The sequence below is a fragment of the Pagrus pagrus genome (assembly GCF_965226575.1).
Source record: "Pagrus pagrus genome assembly, chromosome: 12".
NCBI lineage: Eukaryota > Metazoa > Chordata > Actinopteri > Spariformes > Sparidae > Pagrus > Pagrus pagrus.
In genome coordinates, this window is record NC_140196.1 from 22,506,064 (window position 1) to 22,525,261 (window position 19,198).

Genomic DNA, 19,198 nt, shown 5'->3' on the forward strand with positions numbered 1-19,198 from the left:
TAGCGAGTAACGAGAGCATCAATAGAAATGTAGTGGAGTAAAAAGTACAATATTTGTCCTTCAAATGTAGTGGAGTGAAAGTAAAAGTATCCCCAAAAAATAATACTTAAGTAAAGTACAGATACTCAAAAACTGTACTTAAGTACAGTACTCAAGTAAATTTACTTCGTTACTGTCCACCACTGGCTACGGGCCCTTTTGTTGTAAAAAGAGATGTATGTCTCCCAAGATTGTAAAAAAGTGCTTTCTTTTGCTAATTGGCTGAAAGCAGTTGGTGTGTTTACAGGGAATAAGAATATTCCAGTGTAATGTATTAATAGACGTGAGGACCTCATGGTGGCGCAAGAGGAAAAGTCAGTGGATCAACAAATAAAGCCTTTATTCTCATATCATTCTCTGGGGACCACGAATGTCTGTAAAAAAAAATCTTGTCAATTGAAATTCGTGTTGAAATATGAAATTAATATAAATAAAAACCCAAAAAGACAATATGATGGACCACATGAACTTTAACTTTTGTCCTGCTCTCCTGGGGTGCTCCTCCCTCTTGACTTTGCAGGAGTATGAGTCATTTCAGCACGAGAGCATCAGATGTAAGGCAAAATGCAATCACAGCAGAACTGCTGCATCCTGGGATTTACCTGATTTTTGTGAAATAGCCTGCGTATAAATTGAGTGGAGAGCTAATCTCACCCACTAAGACAGGTATAACAAGGAGAAAATGAAAACAGTGAACCGGTGCCAGAGTTTAATCAATGTGCTGCTGATATCCGCTTTCCCTTTTATCTACCAGTATTTACAGTCTCTGAATTACTTTTTGCTTTCACTGACACTGGCTCCAGTGTTGTAAGTACAATTTCCTCTGAGTACGTGAGCCTATTGCTTCAGGTACCCAGCTAAATAATGTTGTGGCTTCACCTTGACACTTCAGTATTTGTCGATACAAGCAATTTACAGGAGGGAGGGAGAGGAAATGCCTGCAAATTGTGTTTCTTCTATTCACTCACTGGCCAGGTGAAGGCCAGGGTTTCTTTAGAAGAAAATTCATTCATCACAGGCCATGACTCGCCCTATAATCTGTGGTCATGCATTTGTATTCAGACGTTCTTCCCTAATCATTTTCCAACCATTCATTCTGTACAACTGTTTATCCTGTTCAGGAGCACAGGATAAGGTTGTGATGGCCTGCACTATGCGCTGGGCCAATCTGTGATACGCCCTTTGTTGAACATGTGAACTTCACAGAATTAACAGTTATTGTAAGTTTATTCCCAGTGAGGCACCAGGGATAAACACTGCATAATACAATATACTCACCCAAATAAATCCTCACCATTGTCAGTTATATAAAAAGCTTGGATGGTCATGATTAAATACCCAGAAGGCATCTGCATACATGTGTCTTCATTTGTAATGTCTTATTATTCAAGAAGCTGAGCTGTTTAATCTCCTTTGTTCAGCTCAGATCTAAAACTAAAACAAAATACTTTTGCATTTGTCGAGGTTATGGTCACTTTGATGTTGGTGAAATATATTACATTTATACAAAGTATTTTACTATCTTATCATCAAACTATGACTTTCTTGAACTACAAAATTATCTCTTAAGTTGACAAACAACATGTGTAACTCATGTTGACCACTGATAGAAACATCTGGCGGGCCAATCGTATCTTATGGTAGGCTAACTTTGCTCCGTGGGCCCCACTTTGGGCAGCCCTGGACCACAGTGGACGACAACAGTCTGAAACTGACCATATTCAAACAGCAGCCATTTTCCTCTAATGTCACGCTATGGGTGGGGCGCGCGATTGCTGGGATAATGTTATGCTGCTGTGTTCCAGTTACAAGCCATATAAATGTAGATAATCTGGAAAAACTGTTGACATGTTAGCACTTTCTTATTGATCTGCAACTGAAAAGACAATGGATAGTGAAAATCTGAGGGTCATTTAAATTCCTGATTCCTGATAAAGGAACAAACTCTAAATTAGACGGATATGAATTTGGGTACATAAAGAGAAAAAATAAGAGTGGAGGAGTGGCTATGCATGTAGACAAAAACCTGAATCATAAAGTGATTGTACGACAACTGTGGTGGACAACTTATTAGAAAGTATAACAATTGAAATCTGCAGAGAGAAAAACAAAATATAATAACTAGTTGTGTGTATACAGGGCACCAGGGGCTAGTATTGAATCTTTCAGGGACTGGATGGAGGAAATGTTTTCAAAAATAAGTTCTTTTCATTTGTGGGGATTTCAATATTGATCTGTTGAATCCAAATAAACAAAACATGACTGAATAATTCATCAACACAATATACAATATGATCCTATTTCCAATAATGACCAGACCCAGCAGAGTAACATCCCACTGTGCCACTTTAATAGATAACATATTCACTAATGACATAGAAAACAATACAATGAGCAGACTATTGATCAACGATATCAGTGACCACCTACCAGAGTTTTTACAGTCTATGACATTAAACACAACAAAGATCACCCGGACAAGAAACCAGAATACAGACGAGTGAGGAATTAATGATGAATGCACTACAATACGATTTACTGGCACAAAATTGGGAAACATTATACAAAGAAAAGGATATTGACAGTGCACATGAAACATTCTTAAGATTATTCAGATCATTATATGATTCAAATTGTCCCATAAAACAATACTGCAGAAAACAAAAATATAGAGATCATCCATGGATCACCAGGGGATTACAAAACGCCTGCAAGAAGAAAAATACACTGTACAAAGATTTCATAAGACAGAGAGCTAAAGGGGCAGAAAATAAAGACACAATAAATATAAGAATAATATTAATAACTAATATTATAAGGAGATGTGGGAAGGACTACTACAGTAAAATAATAGCTGATAATAAAAATAATGCTAAAGGAATATGGAATATATTAAATAGTATCATTAAAAATGGTTGTTAACAAATAAGTTATCCTCAGTATTTTATTGACAATGGTAATGGTAATCATATAAAATCATAATATGGACGATGTGGTAGATAGCTTTAATGCATTTTCTGTGAGTGTTGCACCAAACTTGGCAGAAAAAATCCCAGATTCACCAGTGACAGCCGAAGTAATGAATGATATTTCTATAGAAAGGAATCCCAGATCAATGTTTCTGACAGCAGTGGATGAGAAAGAAATCATGGATATTGTTAATAAATGTAAAAACAAGACGTCCACTGACTTTAATGGAATAGACATGACAGTAGTGAAAAGGTTTATTGAGGATTTCAAAACCACTGACAAACATCTGCAACCTGTCATTCCACACAAAATGAAAATAGCTAAAGTCATACCGCTGTACAACACTGGGAACAGACACCACTTCACAAATTACACACCTGTTTCTTTACTTCCACAATCTGGAATTCTGGAAAAAAGTTTTTAATGACAGACTGGACAAATGTATTGATAAACACAAATTACTTAGTGACAGTCAACACGGACTCAGACCAAACAATTCAACATCAATGGCATTAATTGAATCAATTGAGGAAATCACAACTCCATTGACCATAAAAAACATGTTGTTCTGGACCTCAAAATAGCGTTTGACATGATCAATCATGAATCCTTTGAGCTCCAGTCAGACCATCAGTGACAGTCCCCATCCTCACATTTCTCATTATGAAACACCTCACATCATCCTCCCTGCAGCAGGTCTCATCTCCTCCTTCATATCCTTCTAGTCTCTGATATTACCTTCTGTCCTCGCACTTATCTCAAATGATAATTTTGTTTCTTTATTCGAGGTGGTCCTTAAGATTTCCGTTGCTTTGAGCAGATTCTAAATTGAAAATCTACTTACATTGTGTCAAAACATGTCAGGTTGAGCATGTGAAAGACTTCATATGAACCTGAAAACAAGCGATGTGATGCCAAAAACTTTGCAATTCAGCCCTCCTTCAACTCCTACTGAGCATCATATTGACTTTTTATTGTTTGCAATTCTGGGATTTTGTTTGTTTTCAACATTGTGAAATTTCCAGATCTCTGCTCATTTCTGAGTGAAAGCCAAAATGAAACGCATCATGTTTCTCATTGGGCTTGATTTGTGCTTTAATTTCACAGTACCCGCATTGTGTTCAAGTAACTCTTTAAAGTTGTGAGTAAAATGATACAGTCTGCTTCATGTTGTTATATCAAAGCGCCACGGTTGGTAATAATAGCCACGCTCTTGAATGAATACCATTTATCGGCGGATACTGCAAAGCGGCCTTTTAAATGAGTATCTGTCAAGACGCTGGGTAAACAGTGTGCTCTGTTATGGTGATGGAAGATGTGGGTAGATTGCTGTTCATTAGTGTTAGTCTGTTTGTCAGTATCCATCAGTTATCTTTTGTCCTCTTCCTGCGTCATGTCATTCATTATTCCATTTTTTACCCATATTATTGACCCTGTGACGTCATCCCACCCCTCATAATCTTCGTCATCTCCATTTGTACAGATTTTCTCCTGGGCTGTGTCACCTAATGTTTAGATGAGACAGCCTAGTGGAAAGCTTCTTATGGACCTTGGCAGACTTCGTCATTCATAAATAACTTGAATTGTTCCGGGTGGCACTTTAACCAATGTGTTTACACAGAGGACATTTCTATCCTGCTGCTTGTTCTTCGATTTTAGTCAAGAACATGAAAACAAGTGCATCACTCACTGCAGTCATAAAGAAGCAGCTCTGCTGGCACATCTTACCGGCTGCACTGATCATATTTCAAGGTTACACTCAGGAACACATACATCGTTTCATAAATAGTAGAGAACACTGCATTGATAAAACACGTGATACATATTCACATGTCCTATATACAGGCACTGTCGTCAATACAATCGCAAACTGGTAAAGGAGCAATTTGTGAGATATGGCCAGAATTTTAGTTTAAAACAACAGCAAAAAAAAGATGTACAGTACTTTATCGACAGAATGTGAAGAAACAAAAGTGTCTATCCATTTTCTTTTCAGTTGCTAATCAATCAGTAAGCTGTGGAATGATAACTATTTGTCAGATTTCCAACGTTTATAGGACGTGTAAGCTGGAAGACATCAGTGCCGTTAGACTTTTCCAGCCTGAGCTTGATGTCCGAGGAAAATGGCCACCATGTGAACAGGGTCTCTTAACAAGGTAAACGCACAAAATGTCATGAAATCAAATACTTATTGAATAACTCATCGTAGAACACACTTCAAAATCACATTCAAACTCAACATAAGGTAAATGAAACTCACCAACACAGTCTCGGTTTGTCCTCCCCACGACCATCTCTGGTTTGGTCTAAAACAAATCCTCAATTCACAGAGTAAGATGTGAAAATATTCCAGCTCTTTTGTCATCCCAGAAGTCACAGTCTTGGTCAGAGCTGCTGTAAATCGCCTCTGTACTGTATCCACTGTTGTCAAACTGTCTTGGAGGCTGTGTTCAGTCCCAGGCTGTGTGTCCAGAGGTGTAAAATGTACATACGGACTCAGGTCCAAACTCCAGGGCAACTGGCTCCACGGCTAACTGAGCCATGAGCTATTTAGCTAACATTAGCTAGCTACAGCCAAGGATAGCTATCACAGAGCAGCAGTTGTGCAGATATGCTGCCCCCCATGTTTTTAGAGCTACCTATGGATTCTGCCCATATTCTACAAACTTTACCTTTTAATCAATTGATTCAACACGTCACAACAACATCACAATGTTTTACAAACGTTAGTTATTTCACATTTTTCAAAGAAAAGTGTTGAAATGTGGCTCTTGCAGATGAAATAATCATGTATTTCTAGAGACTAATCAACAGCTTTGTCAATGACTACGAATACAGAACCATCATATAGACTCCCGTTTCACTCGACTGACTTTCATTTCCCCCTCTGATTCGTTCCTGCACAAATGTTCTTGCCTTTAAACAGGAGCCTTTGTGTATTCATTCTTTCTGAAGGTGTGTTAATGCTGGAGCTGTACACTAGCAAATAGGCAAGCATGAAAATGTTGTGCTTCGCATTAAACCATGCATGTACAGCATATACAATAAATACATTCACCTAGCAAACAAATAGATACTTTGGGGAGAACTGATGGGCTACATTCCCCGTGCATAAAAATGCTGTTGGGCCATCTATATGATAATTTCATTGCCCATCCAAACATTTGATGTCGCTCCATCTCATTTTCTTGCATCATTCAGTTGAGATTTGAGTTACTGTGGATAATTTGTGCATGACTTCCAGCGTGCAGCATGCAAGTATGCTCTTAAGGCTTGTCACACAGCCTTTGGTCACATGGTTCTATCCATGCGCGGTGACGGTTATCTTTGTTTGACCTCTATCACTTCAAGGGTAGTATCCTTCTGTTTGGGGCTAAGACCTTGCCATTTGAAGGTCTTTGAGCTACTGATATGTAAAGATGGGTAACAAATTAAAGGAAAAGATTCTAGATAGTCTCTGAGCAATCAACATCATTCTTCCAAAAGCTAGCGATGGTGTCTTAAATCTGCCATAGGTGTTCAGCTGTGATGAGATCTTGCAACGGTGTAGGCCATACGATGTGGTTCGCTCATCACACTACTCAGTGACCCCTCGTTCCCTGTAATAGTTGCATTTCTCCACCAATTTACCGAGTGTTTCTTTCAATTTGTTACCGTTCTGTATTTAGTGTCTCGGACTTCCTTTGGGTCAGACATGCTCACAAGTATCTAAGTCAATCTAGTACTGCTGGCCGTTTTCTCGTTCAAAGTGCTGCGCTGGGTCATCTGTAGGCTGGAACGTGGCGACAAGCTGTTAGAAAAACAGGTAACGTGACTGAACATTTCTCTGAACCTGGTGGACATGAGGTTGTAGAGGATGGGGTTGATGGCAGAGCTCAGGTAGAAGCAGACTCCGGAGAAGATGTGGACGTGCCCGAAGACCTTTTTGTCCAGCTCGGACGAGGTGTCCATGTAGCTCCACGCCAAGCGTTCCACGTGGAAAGGAGCCCAGCAAAGGCCGAACACAACCACGAGCACGCCTGGACGGGCCAGATGGACAGGATAGATTGAGAACAGGTAAAGGAAACACAGACATAAACCAATGATATTCTTAGACATGTTGAGATTCGAGACGACTCTCTAATCACCATCACTGACACACTATAACAACTGCACAGGGGAACAATGGGTCTAAACATTCATTCACACACATGGACATAGTCACATTAAATTTTCAGCTCCTTTGCAGCTTGAAGACGTGACCTACACAGCATTTTGGTGACTTGCAGGTTGCGTTTGCTCAGCTTCTGCTTGTGGGTCCTGGTTAGACCTTCCGATCCAAAGCTACACCTGGTGTTCACTTCGCTCATCAGCCTCTCCCTGTGCAGCCGCAAGCCAATGAGCAGGTAGAGGATGCTGATTATCAGCATGGGGAGCAGGAAGAAGACCACTGTGGAAATCAGGATGATCAGGTTGTACATCCAGAGGGGTTTGACCACAGCTGAGGATACAGAGTTAACAAAGAGGGGTTAGTGTACCATGGGTATTATAGCTTCATATACCATTGTGAAACTTAGGGTTCAAGACTAACGAGGTACTGTCACACCAGGGATCAATGGAACTTCCCAGGGACGCCTACAAAAAGGATTTTTGCACGTGTGTATAACTATTGCTTAACAAATGACAAACTGAACCGAGCGCTGGCTAACCGAGTGCCTCTTCTTATGCTATTGCTATACTAATCATCACTGAAAGACAAACAAGAAATTAGTGTTGACATTAGCAGTAGGGGAGCTAGTTAGCTGTTGGCAGTGGGCAGCAGGTTCCTGCGGTGTCTTCGGCTACCGGAGCTTACAGCCAACAAAGCTAACAGCTGCTAAACCGCAGTTTATTATGACAACAAGTTTACAGTAAATACATGTACACTGGTAATTTAGCTGGGTGCAGTTTGGAGTTGTTTTCTGAATGCTTTGAATATTAATACTTTTATCAAACAACAACATACGATGCTAACAAAGTAAAGAAACAACATTTTGATTTTGGAACGTTTTACACACACTTCGAACTGAAAGTTAATCTGGAGGCCTACAAAGCCTCTTCACCCTTTTAACCTACGCTCAAAGCATTGATCTAGAGATGTGTCTGGACTATGGTTGCTTGGTTTTTTGGTCTATTGGTGTATTGGACTGATAACCATGACATTTGTTACAGATGTTCATGGTGCCCAGAGGATGAGTCCTGATCAGTAAGTTTACATTTCAACTTACCTATTGAAATATCTATTTGATGTTCATCTATAAAATTTGTTAGACATTCATGGTTCCTAAATAGTTTATCTTATTAACTTTATGTGATCTCCTGACTTTTTATCCTGCACCACCATGAGGATGAATTTGAAGTTTTCAGTTAAATATCTCTACAACTATTCAATAGAGTGATATTTTGTACAGATTTAAACTCTCCTGTACTTTGTGGTTGGTGCAATTGTTAAATGTTACAATGCTAACATGCTAAACTAAGGTGGTACACATAGTAGACATTATATCTGCTTAACATTAGCATGTTAGCATCGTTATTGTGAGCATGTAAGCATGCTGTCAGAAAATAAAAATCATAAAATTCTGTACGTACTGCACACTGCAGATCTGGGAAACTGACGTCCAAACCATGGGGGTAGCACCAAAATCCCATGCAGACTGGTGTTTGGCACAGCACACAGCATGGACAGCATCCACAGCATGAAGACAACCCTCTTGACGTGGGAACGCGTGGTCATGTGTTTGACTTTGAGAGGGTGCACCACCGCTACGTAGCGCTCCACGCTGAGTGCAGTGACGTTGAGGATGGAAGCAAAGCACACCGTCTCAAACAGGAAGGTTTTAAAGTAGCAGCCTCCCTCCCCGAGCAGGAAGGGGTAGTTCTCCCACATGTCGTAGAGCTCTAACGGCATGCCCAGCAGCAGCACCAGCAGGTCAGACATCGCCAGGCTCAGCAGATAGTAGTTGGTGGGCGTCTGCATCACCCTGTAGCGCAAAATAACTGCACATGTCAGGGAATTGCCCAGAACGCCCACCAAGAAGATGGTGAGGTAGATGACACAGACAGGAAGGAACTCGGGGGACCTCCGAGGCCCCAGGGGCTTGGCCAGGTAATCGTCCATGCTCAAGCACATGTTATCCAGATCTTGTGCGGTGGCATTAGCCAACACCCAGGAGATATTCATCCCACACATCACAGCAACCTCGGGGCAGCCTACGTCATTGAAAACTGTGGCATCAGTGTTGGAAAGAGCCACGCGAGAGCAGTTCAGCTCCGGCATGTTGCTGATTGGCAAGAGGGTTACTCAGTTTCTAAACATGAAGGGTAGAATGAAGAGGAGAAAAATGGAATTTAAATGCACACCTCACCAATTTTACAAATGAAGTTTACTCATTACAAGAAGTACTAATCAGCTGGTGACAACACTTCTGTGACGTTCTGTTAATGTGGACAGGGCTGTCTAAAGTTAGAAAAAAACTAATAGAGTTGTGCAGGGATGATGGGGTTTTGTAGGCTAACCTGGAGCCTATTGGATTTTTTAATTGGATTTTGGATGGTTGCAAAAAAATAAGCTCTGCGACAAACACAAGTTTATGATGCTCACAGGTTTTGTTCAGCAAGATAATCTTCACAGATGAACACCACTTTTGTGATTTTTGAAGAATGAATGAAATCTGGCAGAAGGCAGAAAAAGCTAATGTTAGGCTACGTGACTTAAACGACCCCACCTCTAAGCGTCATACTACACTATAGTATACACACTTTACTATAATTGATCAGTTAATGAGGTGTAAAGATAAAGATAGAATAGTTTGCAACTGACATCCACCTGTTAAGACGGACAAGTGAGTAGATGGGTCTCTGTGTTCGGCCTGATGACGTCCCCACCCACCACTGTAGTCCCATTTAGCCACTTGTTAGCAACTGCGTATTTTAAGAAACGTAAATGTTTTTTAATCCAAATGTGGGGTATTTACTGACACATTTTATGTTGTAGAATAAAATATGAAAATATCCTCAGCTTGTGTTAATCACAGATCTTATTTATTTAATGCATCTGACTGAAAACCCATTAAAAAAACCCTGGATCTGGAAGTGCAAAAATGCTCATTCCTGCTGCACTGTATTATCAATTTAAACTTAAATATTGTAACAGAAAGCCTAAGCTACAAACTGTAGACACTGAATCACTGGAATACACCTTTAAGTTATGAAGGCACAGATACATTATCCTGTCATCTTGTTTCTCACTGAACAAGCTGTTTTTTTGTCTCGAGAAAGGGAAGTTAAAATAATTATATTAAAAGTCAGACTCGGGGGGCCTTTTCAGGAAACAAAAGGTAATAAAGTGCCCACTATGGTGCCCTTTCTGCACGCTGGTGCCTCAGCACTTAGAGCTGGTGCCCTTTTTTATTTATGCAGCCCCGGCCCCTCAAACATCCTGAGTCTGCCACTGGCTGCCAGCATATCTGTACCCTTCAAAAAATCTACCAAAGGCGATATCCTTTTGAACTGACCAGTTCACATAGTTGAGTCCATTTTATTTATGTAGCATAATATCACTAATCACAATTTACCTCGAGGGGCTTTACGACACACTACACCCTCAATCTGGAGAAGAAGAGGAAAAACTTCCTCCAAAACGCTTCAACAGGGAAAAAATGGAAGAAACCTCAGGGAGCGCAACAACGGAGCGATCCCACAAACTGCAGGCTGTTGCAACCAAGCAGCTGTAAATTAGCTTTCATCTATAGCAACAGAGAAAACTATGTTCATACATGAAAGCAACATGCAGACAAAAAAAAAGCAGCCTAACTAGTTTGTGGATTAAATATATATATGTGTGTATATATATATATATATATATGCATTATAACTAGGGCAGCAATAACTGGCACAACTTGCCATGTCCTCCTAATTTCAGACATGAAAAATAAGCTTTCTACAATTCACTTAAATAGTTTGCTACACTGTGTCGTCCGCCCATAGAAACTAGTTTAATAGTAACAACGCCGTCACAATGCTGTCTTATAGGGAATGTATGCTCTGACTTCCCGAGAGGCTTTTGTTTAGATTCACACGCTGGATTTGTTTATCCATTCAACAAGCAACAGAGTTATTAAGATAACTTTATGTCAGGGGAAAAAAAACACACACACACGCACCTGCAGTCTGTGGGCTCCTGGAAGTCATTATCCTCTTCTTATTTACAAGATGAAACAGATTTGAAGAAAAGCGGGACGATGTGAGAGCATCATCTTTCTCTGCATCCTGGACTTTTCCGACACAATATCTTGACTGCTTTGGTGCCTCAGTGCGTCACAGCTGCCTTGACTTCCCGTATTTGAGCGCTGGAGTTCACCCCACCTCTCTCTCTCTCTCTCTCTCTCTCTCTCTCTCCTGCTCTCTCGCACCAGAGCATCTTGTATGCAGCCTCGACCGTTAGCCTCCCCACCCCAACTACTTTTCATATTTTTTCTCTCTCACTTTCTTTCGAACACACACACTTCAATTATCTATACATGTGAATGTACAGCGACTCTATGCCGCGTCATCCTCCATACTACTTTTGTCACTGACAGGGGGCACATATTGCATCAATGTGAAAATGAAGGTTGAGATTGCTTTGACCCTGCGGCCCATGGGCTGAGTTTGCTTTGTGCGTGTAATGAAAAAAAATATTCCCATTTATTGCAAGTCAAAAACAAAACAGACACACAAATTGATAAATTACCAATGTGTTTAAAATACAACACACAGAGGTCTCACTGAGGACATGAAACTGTGAGCTACTGGTTAGCCATGCATTTTTTGTATTTCTTTGTTTCTTAAATTCTTGTTTACACCTTTTTTTAATGGATGCAGTGTGGTGGGATTCATGTTCCTCAGAGGATGAAGCCTTCTGACTTCGGTGAGCCCCTGGCTTTTCCTGTACTACAACCAGCAGGTTGATATTTCTGGTTTTTAATTACATATCTTGAACACCTATTGGACGGACTGACATAAAAACTGGTGCATATATTCTTGATGAATTCGTGGTTCTCAGAGGATGAATCCTAGTGACTTCAGTGATACCCTGACGCAAATGTTTCAACATCATTTGGATGAATTTGGTCAAGAGAGCCATGTTTCCCTCAGGATGAATTCTATCAATTTCCACTTCCAACCAAAAAACAACAACAAAAAAATGTGTCCAATATTTTGTATTGTGTTCAAATACCTGCAAAATAAATTTCATCCTCATCAGGCTTAGCTATCCTTTAATGCTAACTAACAAATGTTATTATGTTTAACTCAGATATTGCACATGGTAATCATACCTGCTTAGCATCAGCGTGTTAGCATTGTCATTGTTTTGCCATGCTACAGATAGCATTAAGCTCAAAGCACCCGGTCCCTGTGAAGCTGTAGCTACTTAGCACAGCACAGAGTCACTAGCACTGCTGTTGACTCTTAGTCTTAATCAAGGTCAGGACATACCCTTTATTTACCAGATATTTCAGTAGATACAATCACACTGACAACCTCAAGCAACAGCTTTAACAAAGTTAAAACAGACAACTTTTTTGCTCATCATTTCAAACTAAATACCATCTGCAAAGCGTAATGATTGTAGAAAAACAACACCATTCACATACAGATTGGTTCCCTATAAGCCTTGCTTCTACCATGCTATTCGGCCTGCCATCAGGCTGGGGTTTTCCCAGAATGAAGGCTCAATTGTTTACCCCGGTTGCTATCCCACGGTAACGGTGGACCAGTGAGAATAACTGTGGAAACTCTACACTGCAAAACAAAACAAAAAAACCCCACTGATCAGGAGTGAACGGACGGGCATTCACTCAATGGAGAGCGACGGTGTTTTGTCAAAGTCTGTTCCCCTGGTGAAAAACAGACAGGATTGTACAACGCTGTACGTGTCGTATACGGTGGCGCAGTGGGTGGCACTGGTGAAACACATGATTGTAAAAAGGATCTTACTACATGGGCTCGGGAGTGCCTTGTAAAACCGTTGTCAGTCAGGACAATTAGCAGGTAAACTGTTAAACTACATTGTTATTTTACAAAGTAATCCACCTGGAATGCATGCTTGTGATGTGGAATAAAATATTTTTCTTCTGACCCCATGCTAGCACACTTGGAACGGCTCCATTCAAAAGAAAAAGGGCTGTGTTGCTGGGCAACTGTCTGATTACAACCTTACTGAACTAACAGCTATTAGCAAGTGGGTGTATGTGTAGTGACCAGGAATCCAATATTTCTAAAATCTAATTAGACACATCCTAATCTAAGATGCACTTTATGATCAGCCCATTACATCTTATTTCATCACATCTGCAGTCACTCGCCAGAGAGGGAAAATCAGGTTAAAGATATCTGTGAACGGATGCTTTGATTTCAAGTGAATCAGGCTCTTTTGTACCTTCCCGCATTAAACAGACAGCGTGAGTCATCAGGTGTGTCTTTGTGCTTGAACATTAGGAAGTAAAATATTTGAATTCTTAAGGCTCAGATGAGTGTTTTCCCTTCTGCCAACCAAGAGTCTAATTAATAAAAAGACATGATTGAGATTCATTCATGTGTACAGGGGGGAGCAGAGGAAATATTTGACTTGCTGAGGATTGCCTGGCTAATAGAGCAGCCCAATGAGACACATCCCACGCAGTGCGTTTACAGACAAGCAGGGATGAGAATTCTGTATGCAATAAATCATCGACAGAGCTTCTGTCAGAGGGCAGAAAATCCACAGTTTTGGCCGGCTGCACACGCCTGTATGACTGTCTCGTACCCCCCACACACCACTTCCCTTTCTCCCTCTGCACTGGTGTCTAATTGGATTTAATCCCAGTGCAGGGGCTCCAATACTTCCCCGACAGGAAACTGACAACTCCTCGTTGGTGCATCCACTTAGACAAGCATTGATTGGGCTTCTGTGTCAGACCGACTGTGATGACACCCCCCCTCAACATCATGCCGAGTCAACGCCGCCGTTTTAAAATTTGGTGAGAGTGCATGTGTCCACTGATGTGTGTGATTACTGCAGTTTCGAGAGTGTGATGATTCTTTTTTCCTGTGATCTGTACACAGAAATGGTAACGGGTCAGCTCACCCATTTCATGATCCAAGACAGTGAATAGTCTCATATCACAATAAATGATGTTGTATATATTGCCCAGCCCTGCTGTGAACTTTGTATACAAACTTTATTTCGCCTCCATTTTATCAATCGTATAAAATAAAAACTACAGTATCTGCATGTATTGATATCACTTGAGTAGTGTGTCCCTATCTCGGGGCAACCCATCACGCCAAAGTGCACATAGACTCACCGAGTCGTGACAAATGCACATTCTCATTCTGCGGTTAAGTCAGCAACAATAAATATGCAACGTCCAGGTCAGACTTGCAAAATAAGCTTGCTGAGAAACACATCAGTTGATGGTAGGGTTAGGGTTAGGTCACGTTACATGCATGAACGTGACTATGTAGCGGGCTCAAACTAAAAAATTAGAAGATAGACCAAACTTATTTTAAATTACATTTCAGTCTGTTAATTCATTGATAGTATTAACTGTATGTTTACTAAAAATAGCACATGTGGGATTCCTCCACATACCACTCAATGGAGTTGCTTACCAGGTACCCCTACTACAGTCTGAGAATAAGTGGCTCGAGTGAATCAGTGTCTCTGTTACACAATTTGGAGTCACTCAAATGCAAGACATTGTCAGACATCCAATTTTTATTTCAGCGAGGTGTGACATTAAGTCTCGCGCTGCTGGGCTTGACATGCAAAGACAGCTTGTACTTGACCCTGAGCCTGTCTGGTCCCATGTGGTATTAGACTGTAATCCATTACATGGAGGACAAAAGGCCAGGTGGTGAGGACTTACAAATCAAGTCCAAAACACACCACAAACCAAACCCTGTTTTGACAGTTTTGACTGTCCAGCATCATGCAGTAATCTGAAAATGCTGTTAAATGTCAAATTTTATGAGCGGAACAGGAGGTAAGAAGGTAAAAAAAAACAAATGTGGCCAAACAATGAACGGTTACTTCAGTGGAAACCTTTCTTCAGAATGAAGAGGAGGAATATTTACGGCCCACTAAAAACAGTTTAAATTGTTTTTAAAGGGGCTCTGTGGAACTTCTGTGTTGTGCTGGAAGCCAGTCGGTAGTTTACGTTAATCCAACCCGAGTCCTTCACAAAGAAATCCACAGTCCGGCAGCTTTAAACAACTTAAACGAAGGTCTCATTCCCAATCTGCTCACATATTGCCAATAGAAAAGTGATTCATACATGTAAACGGCTACAAATTTTACATAGAGCCCCTTTAAGACAGTTTTAAACCTGACACTTTAAGGATGTCATGTCTGTAACATAAAAAAACATACCTCTCGCTGCATAAAAGCCTTTTTTATTTGGTGAAAGAAAAACAAAGTTAAAGAACCTGAAGCCTGCGGGGTACAGCAGCAGCATGACGGGGAAACAAAAGTGTCTGAAATAATGATGAAGTGGAAATGCTCCTGTTCCTGTTGAAAAATATAATCTTCTACAGTAATTCAAACCATCCTCTGTGAGGTGGCTGACGGCAGCACACAGTGTGACATTTCCTCCACGCCAGCACCCCTTTGTTTGCAGCATTGTATAAGACTGGCTATCAGGACGATTTATGTCAGCAGGACTTATTTTAATAATATACAGCTGTTCTGTATACCTGCACCTATGACTGCATGAATCATGTCTCCAAGGTAAAAGCCAGTCTGGAGTCAGTTTAGGCTACTGTATGTTTCACTGTTATATTTTAATAGGTGTACCTGACTTGGAGATTTAATGGTTTGATTTGTAGAATATGGCCAGAATTTTAATATATTGGGCAGCATATCACCCAAATAACCAACAACTGCTGCCCCTTGCTGGCTGTCCTTGGCTGTAGCTTGCTACGTTCACTAATTAGCTCATGACTGAGTTAGCTGCGGAGTCGAGCTGGCTAACTAACTTGAATGGTAATATGCCGATTAAATCGTGCGACTGTTCTAGACTTGTTAATGTTATTGGACCAAATGGCTCAAATTATGATAGTCAAACGAGTCATTTAGCCGGGGTTGTGATGCTCAAAGAACCATCGTTTTACAGAGTTTTTGGGCCCCAGTGCATCACGGGACGTAATTACACCATTTGGCCACTACAAAAGTTGGCTTTAAAGCCTGATGACCACGGGCGACTGGACCTAGCTCAACTGGATTTGGCGGCCTTGCGAGAAAGTGAACATAGCCGGACACCAAACTGGGACTTAACACATCCTCCAAGACTGACTGAGGTCAGTTTTACAACAAATACAGTACAGAGGCGATTTACAGCAGCTCTGACAAGACTATGACTATGACTGTGACTTGGCTAATACGGGGGCTATCGGACTATCGCCTCATGTTGGCATAAAGTGGTATTACGAGACAGGACAGGCCAGGGCTATCTGGTTAGCATGCTAACTTCATTTGACATCTCTGCAATACAATACATAGATGTCTTTGCCATAACATTATTACTGTCGTTTCTTCACGCTCAGTTGATTTCTGATTGTTTTCAAACAAACATTGTGGCCATATCTTACAATGCTCCTTTAATGATCGAACTGTGGAGTCTTACAACTGTCAACTGTGTCCAAAGTGAGCTGTGCAGGTCATGTGCATGCTTTCCACTGTCCTTCTTGTACATAGCCATGAGATGTACTGTTATTACAATCCCTTAAAACCTATGCAGCTCCACCTCTATTCTCCAAGCGACCACGCATTCAAGCTGTAAACCAACCCCCTACCAATCCATTAATCTAAAGTATTTATTTATTTAATTATAGAAGCAAGTAAATGTGTGCTGTTTCCTAGATAATTGCTTTCTACTAAACCCTTTTTTCAAAAAAGTATATAAATGCTTTTATTATAACCTTAAAACCTCAGAAACACAAATCACAGGGTTCTTAAAAAAACAATAAAAGAGTCTTTGTTTGAATTTCAAACCAACAGCTTCTAATGTGAGATCTTTATTTAGTAAATGATCACATAGCAGCAGGGTACTTGGACGCTGGCACTTTTACAGCAGTGAATGCAGCTGCTTCTAAACAAATCTGACATTTAAGAGCACTCTCAACATTTCTAATCACATCTTTAACATACATCTGCAAGTTGGTGTCTGCGAGCGACTGTCTACTTTTTAATGAGTCAATTTATGCAAAGGGCCAGTGGAGATGTTCTTTGTGTTTCTACGGCCCCCCTGTGAGTCTGTCCAGTCAGAGCAGCACGCCTCCATCACAGTGTCCATTATGGACGGAGTCACAGTTGGAGAAGCTGCTGGAGTGCATCCTACGTCACACTGTGACGAGTGGCTCTTCAGAGGCGCAGCTGCAGGATGGAGGGTGGAGAAATCATACAGAGATAGTAAAACTGATTTTTACTGTGTTTTCAGGACTGCTTGTACAGACATCGATTTTAGATTGTGTGAATTTATCAATTAACATGAATTACACATTTCAAAAGCATGTGGGTGGCTAATGTCGCTAAAAGTTATGTGTGTTGTCTATCAACAGTATACGTCTATAGTTATTGTGGTGCTTTTTAAATCTGAAACCTAGTTCAAATACTTCACTTTCACAGATTGTGTTATTCATATTGTTAATAGTTAACTGTTCATTTTTTTATCAAGTGTTTTGAACTTTTTTGATCCTTTAAATAGACAGATAAATGTTAACGACATTAGCTGCTTGGAAGCTGCTTTCAAAAATGAAAGTGAAAGTGAGCAGTAAAGATGGATAATCGCTTGAAATCAAAAATCAGAGAGAAGGGTGGTGAACGGTTCTACTATTGTGTGTATATGCAGAGATTTTTATGAAGCCAGCTAGGCTAGCTGACAGGCTAACCCCACAAGTTAAAAACAACTATAAAGAAATTTTAAAAACACTGAAAACACTATATACAAAAACAAATGGGAAGCTCTTAACAATATATTCAAAGCGAACTGTAAAAAGTGAGGTATTTTATATAAGTTTTATAACACTTTTCTCTGCTGTCTATGACAAATACTTAATTATTCAGGCCTTCTTGTAAATTCAGCACGTTACGTCATGTTACTTCTTTGCTTGTGTAAAAAACATTGTCCATGAGTCCCAATGATGTCGGCGTTTATTTGCATATAGAGATCCGATAACAAGTGGTCACTCAAGGTGCGTATTGAAATGCTTTTTAATGCCAGGTGTGAACCGACGGACTTAAACGTGATCTCGTGGGGAAGTAGACGTAAACAAAATGGAGATTAGCGTAGTGCAACAACTTGCTGTGGTAACGTGTTGCAGTGAGAGAAAAACAAACAAACAAGAAGGTTAAACAAGTCTGGATGAGTGGGGAGACTCGGTCAACACAGGTTTTCTATCCTTCAGTGAAATCTGGAGGTAAGATTTTAAGTTTCTGTCAACAGTAGCATGCAAGCTAATGTTAGCCTCAAGGGTAGAATGTATCTAAAATGTATGTAAAATCTAAAAAGTAGATTTTATGGTCCAGCTCGTAAAATACAGATATCATTCAGATTTTAAATCGTAAAAATCAAACTTTCTTTACTTTCTTTAATTAATTAACTATCCTTTAATTAGCCTCTCCTTTAGTTCTTTGCTATAAGGTGTTTTTCCTTCAGATCCCTGTGAGTGACTATGCAGCTGGATTTACACTGCTTGAGGCAGCAGGAAGGGTTTTTTTTTTTAAATCATCAATAGCCAACAACACACAACGGACATTATTCATTGCACTTAAATTACTTCCGCCTGTAGCTCAGTGATTTATTATTGCACTTCCATAAAATTGAGGGACCCACAGGAGACAGATGGAATAAAAGAACGGTCAAAACCAAGACAGCAGAGGGTGACGTACAAAGGATGGATCAAGCTTGCCAAATGATATTTGACAACTATTGCTCATGAAATATTTGTGAACAAAATGATTCAAGAATTCATTTGAAACTTTGTGAAATTACACAAAAGCAGCAACACACACATTTAAACCAGACCGGTCACAAAATTAAAAATGAGATGACAAGAAAGCCATCCATTTTCTCTCTTGTTATTCTTCTTCACTCTGGCTGTCAATCAGGGCCTCTGATGTGTCACACTCATTGACTGTGTAACATAG

At 40.2% G+C, this 19,198-nt stretch overlaps 2 protein-coding genes across 2 annotated transcripts in view; both read right to left on the minus strand.

The window, feature by feature from the left end:
- The window catches only part of LOC311266970 (phosphatidylinositol 4,5-bisphosphate 3-kinase catalytic subunit alpha isoform), a 149,107-nt gene that overhangs the window by 21,378 nt on the left and 108,531 nt on the right, over window positions 1-19,198 (minus strand). The window lies entirely within an intron of this gene.
- LOC311266581 (neuromedin-U receptor 1-like) lies at window positions 5,715-11,283 on the minus strand. Its single transcript, XM_084368999.1, has 4 exons — window positions 11,193-11,283; window positions 8,620-9,338; window positions 7,256-7,489; window positions 5,715-7,028 (listed from the first exon to the last, which is right to left on the minus strand). The coding sequence occupies exons 2-4, from the start codon at window positions 9,305-9,307 to the stop codon at window positions 6,718-6,720; spliced, it is 1,233 nt and encodes a 410-aa protein (XP_084225125.1). The 5' UTR covers window positions 9,308-9,338; window positions 11,193-11,283; the 3' UTR covers window positions 5,715-6,717.

What these genes read in the sequence shown, in the direction of transcription:
- LOC311266581 (XM_084368999.1), bottom strand. Translation starts at nt 9,307, where the DNA reads ATGCCGGAGCTGAACTGCTCTCGCGTGGCTCTTTCCAACACTGATGCC. An exon ending in TCCCAGATCTGCAGTGTGCA is followed by an intron (nt 7,490 to 8,619) that starts GTACGTACAGAA and finishes CTGTATCCTCAG; the next exon opens with CTGTGGTCAAACCCCTCTGG. An exon ending in GCAAGTCACCAAAATGCTGT is followed by an intron (nt 7,029 to 7,255) that starts GTAGGTCACGTC and finishes TGGCCCGTCCAG; the next exon opens with GCGTGCTCGTGGTTGTGTTC.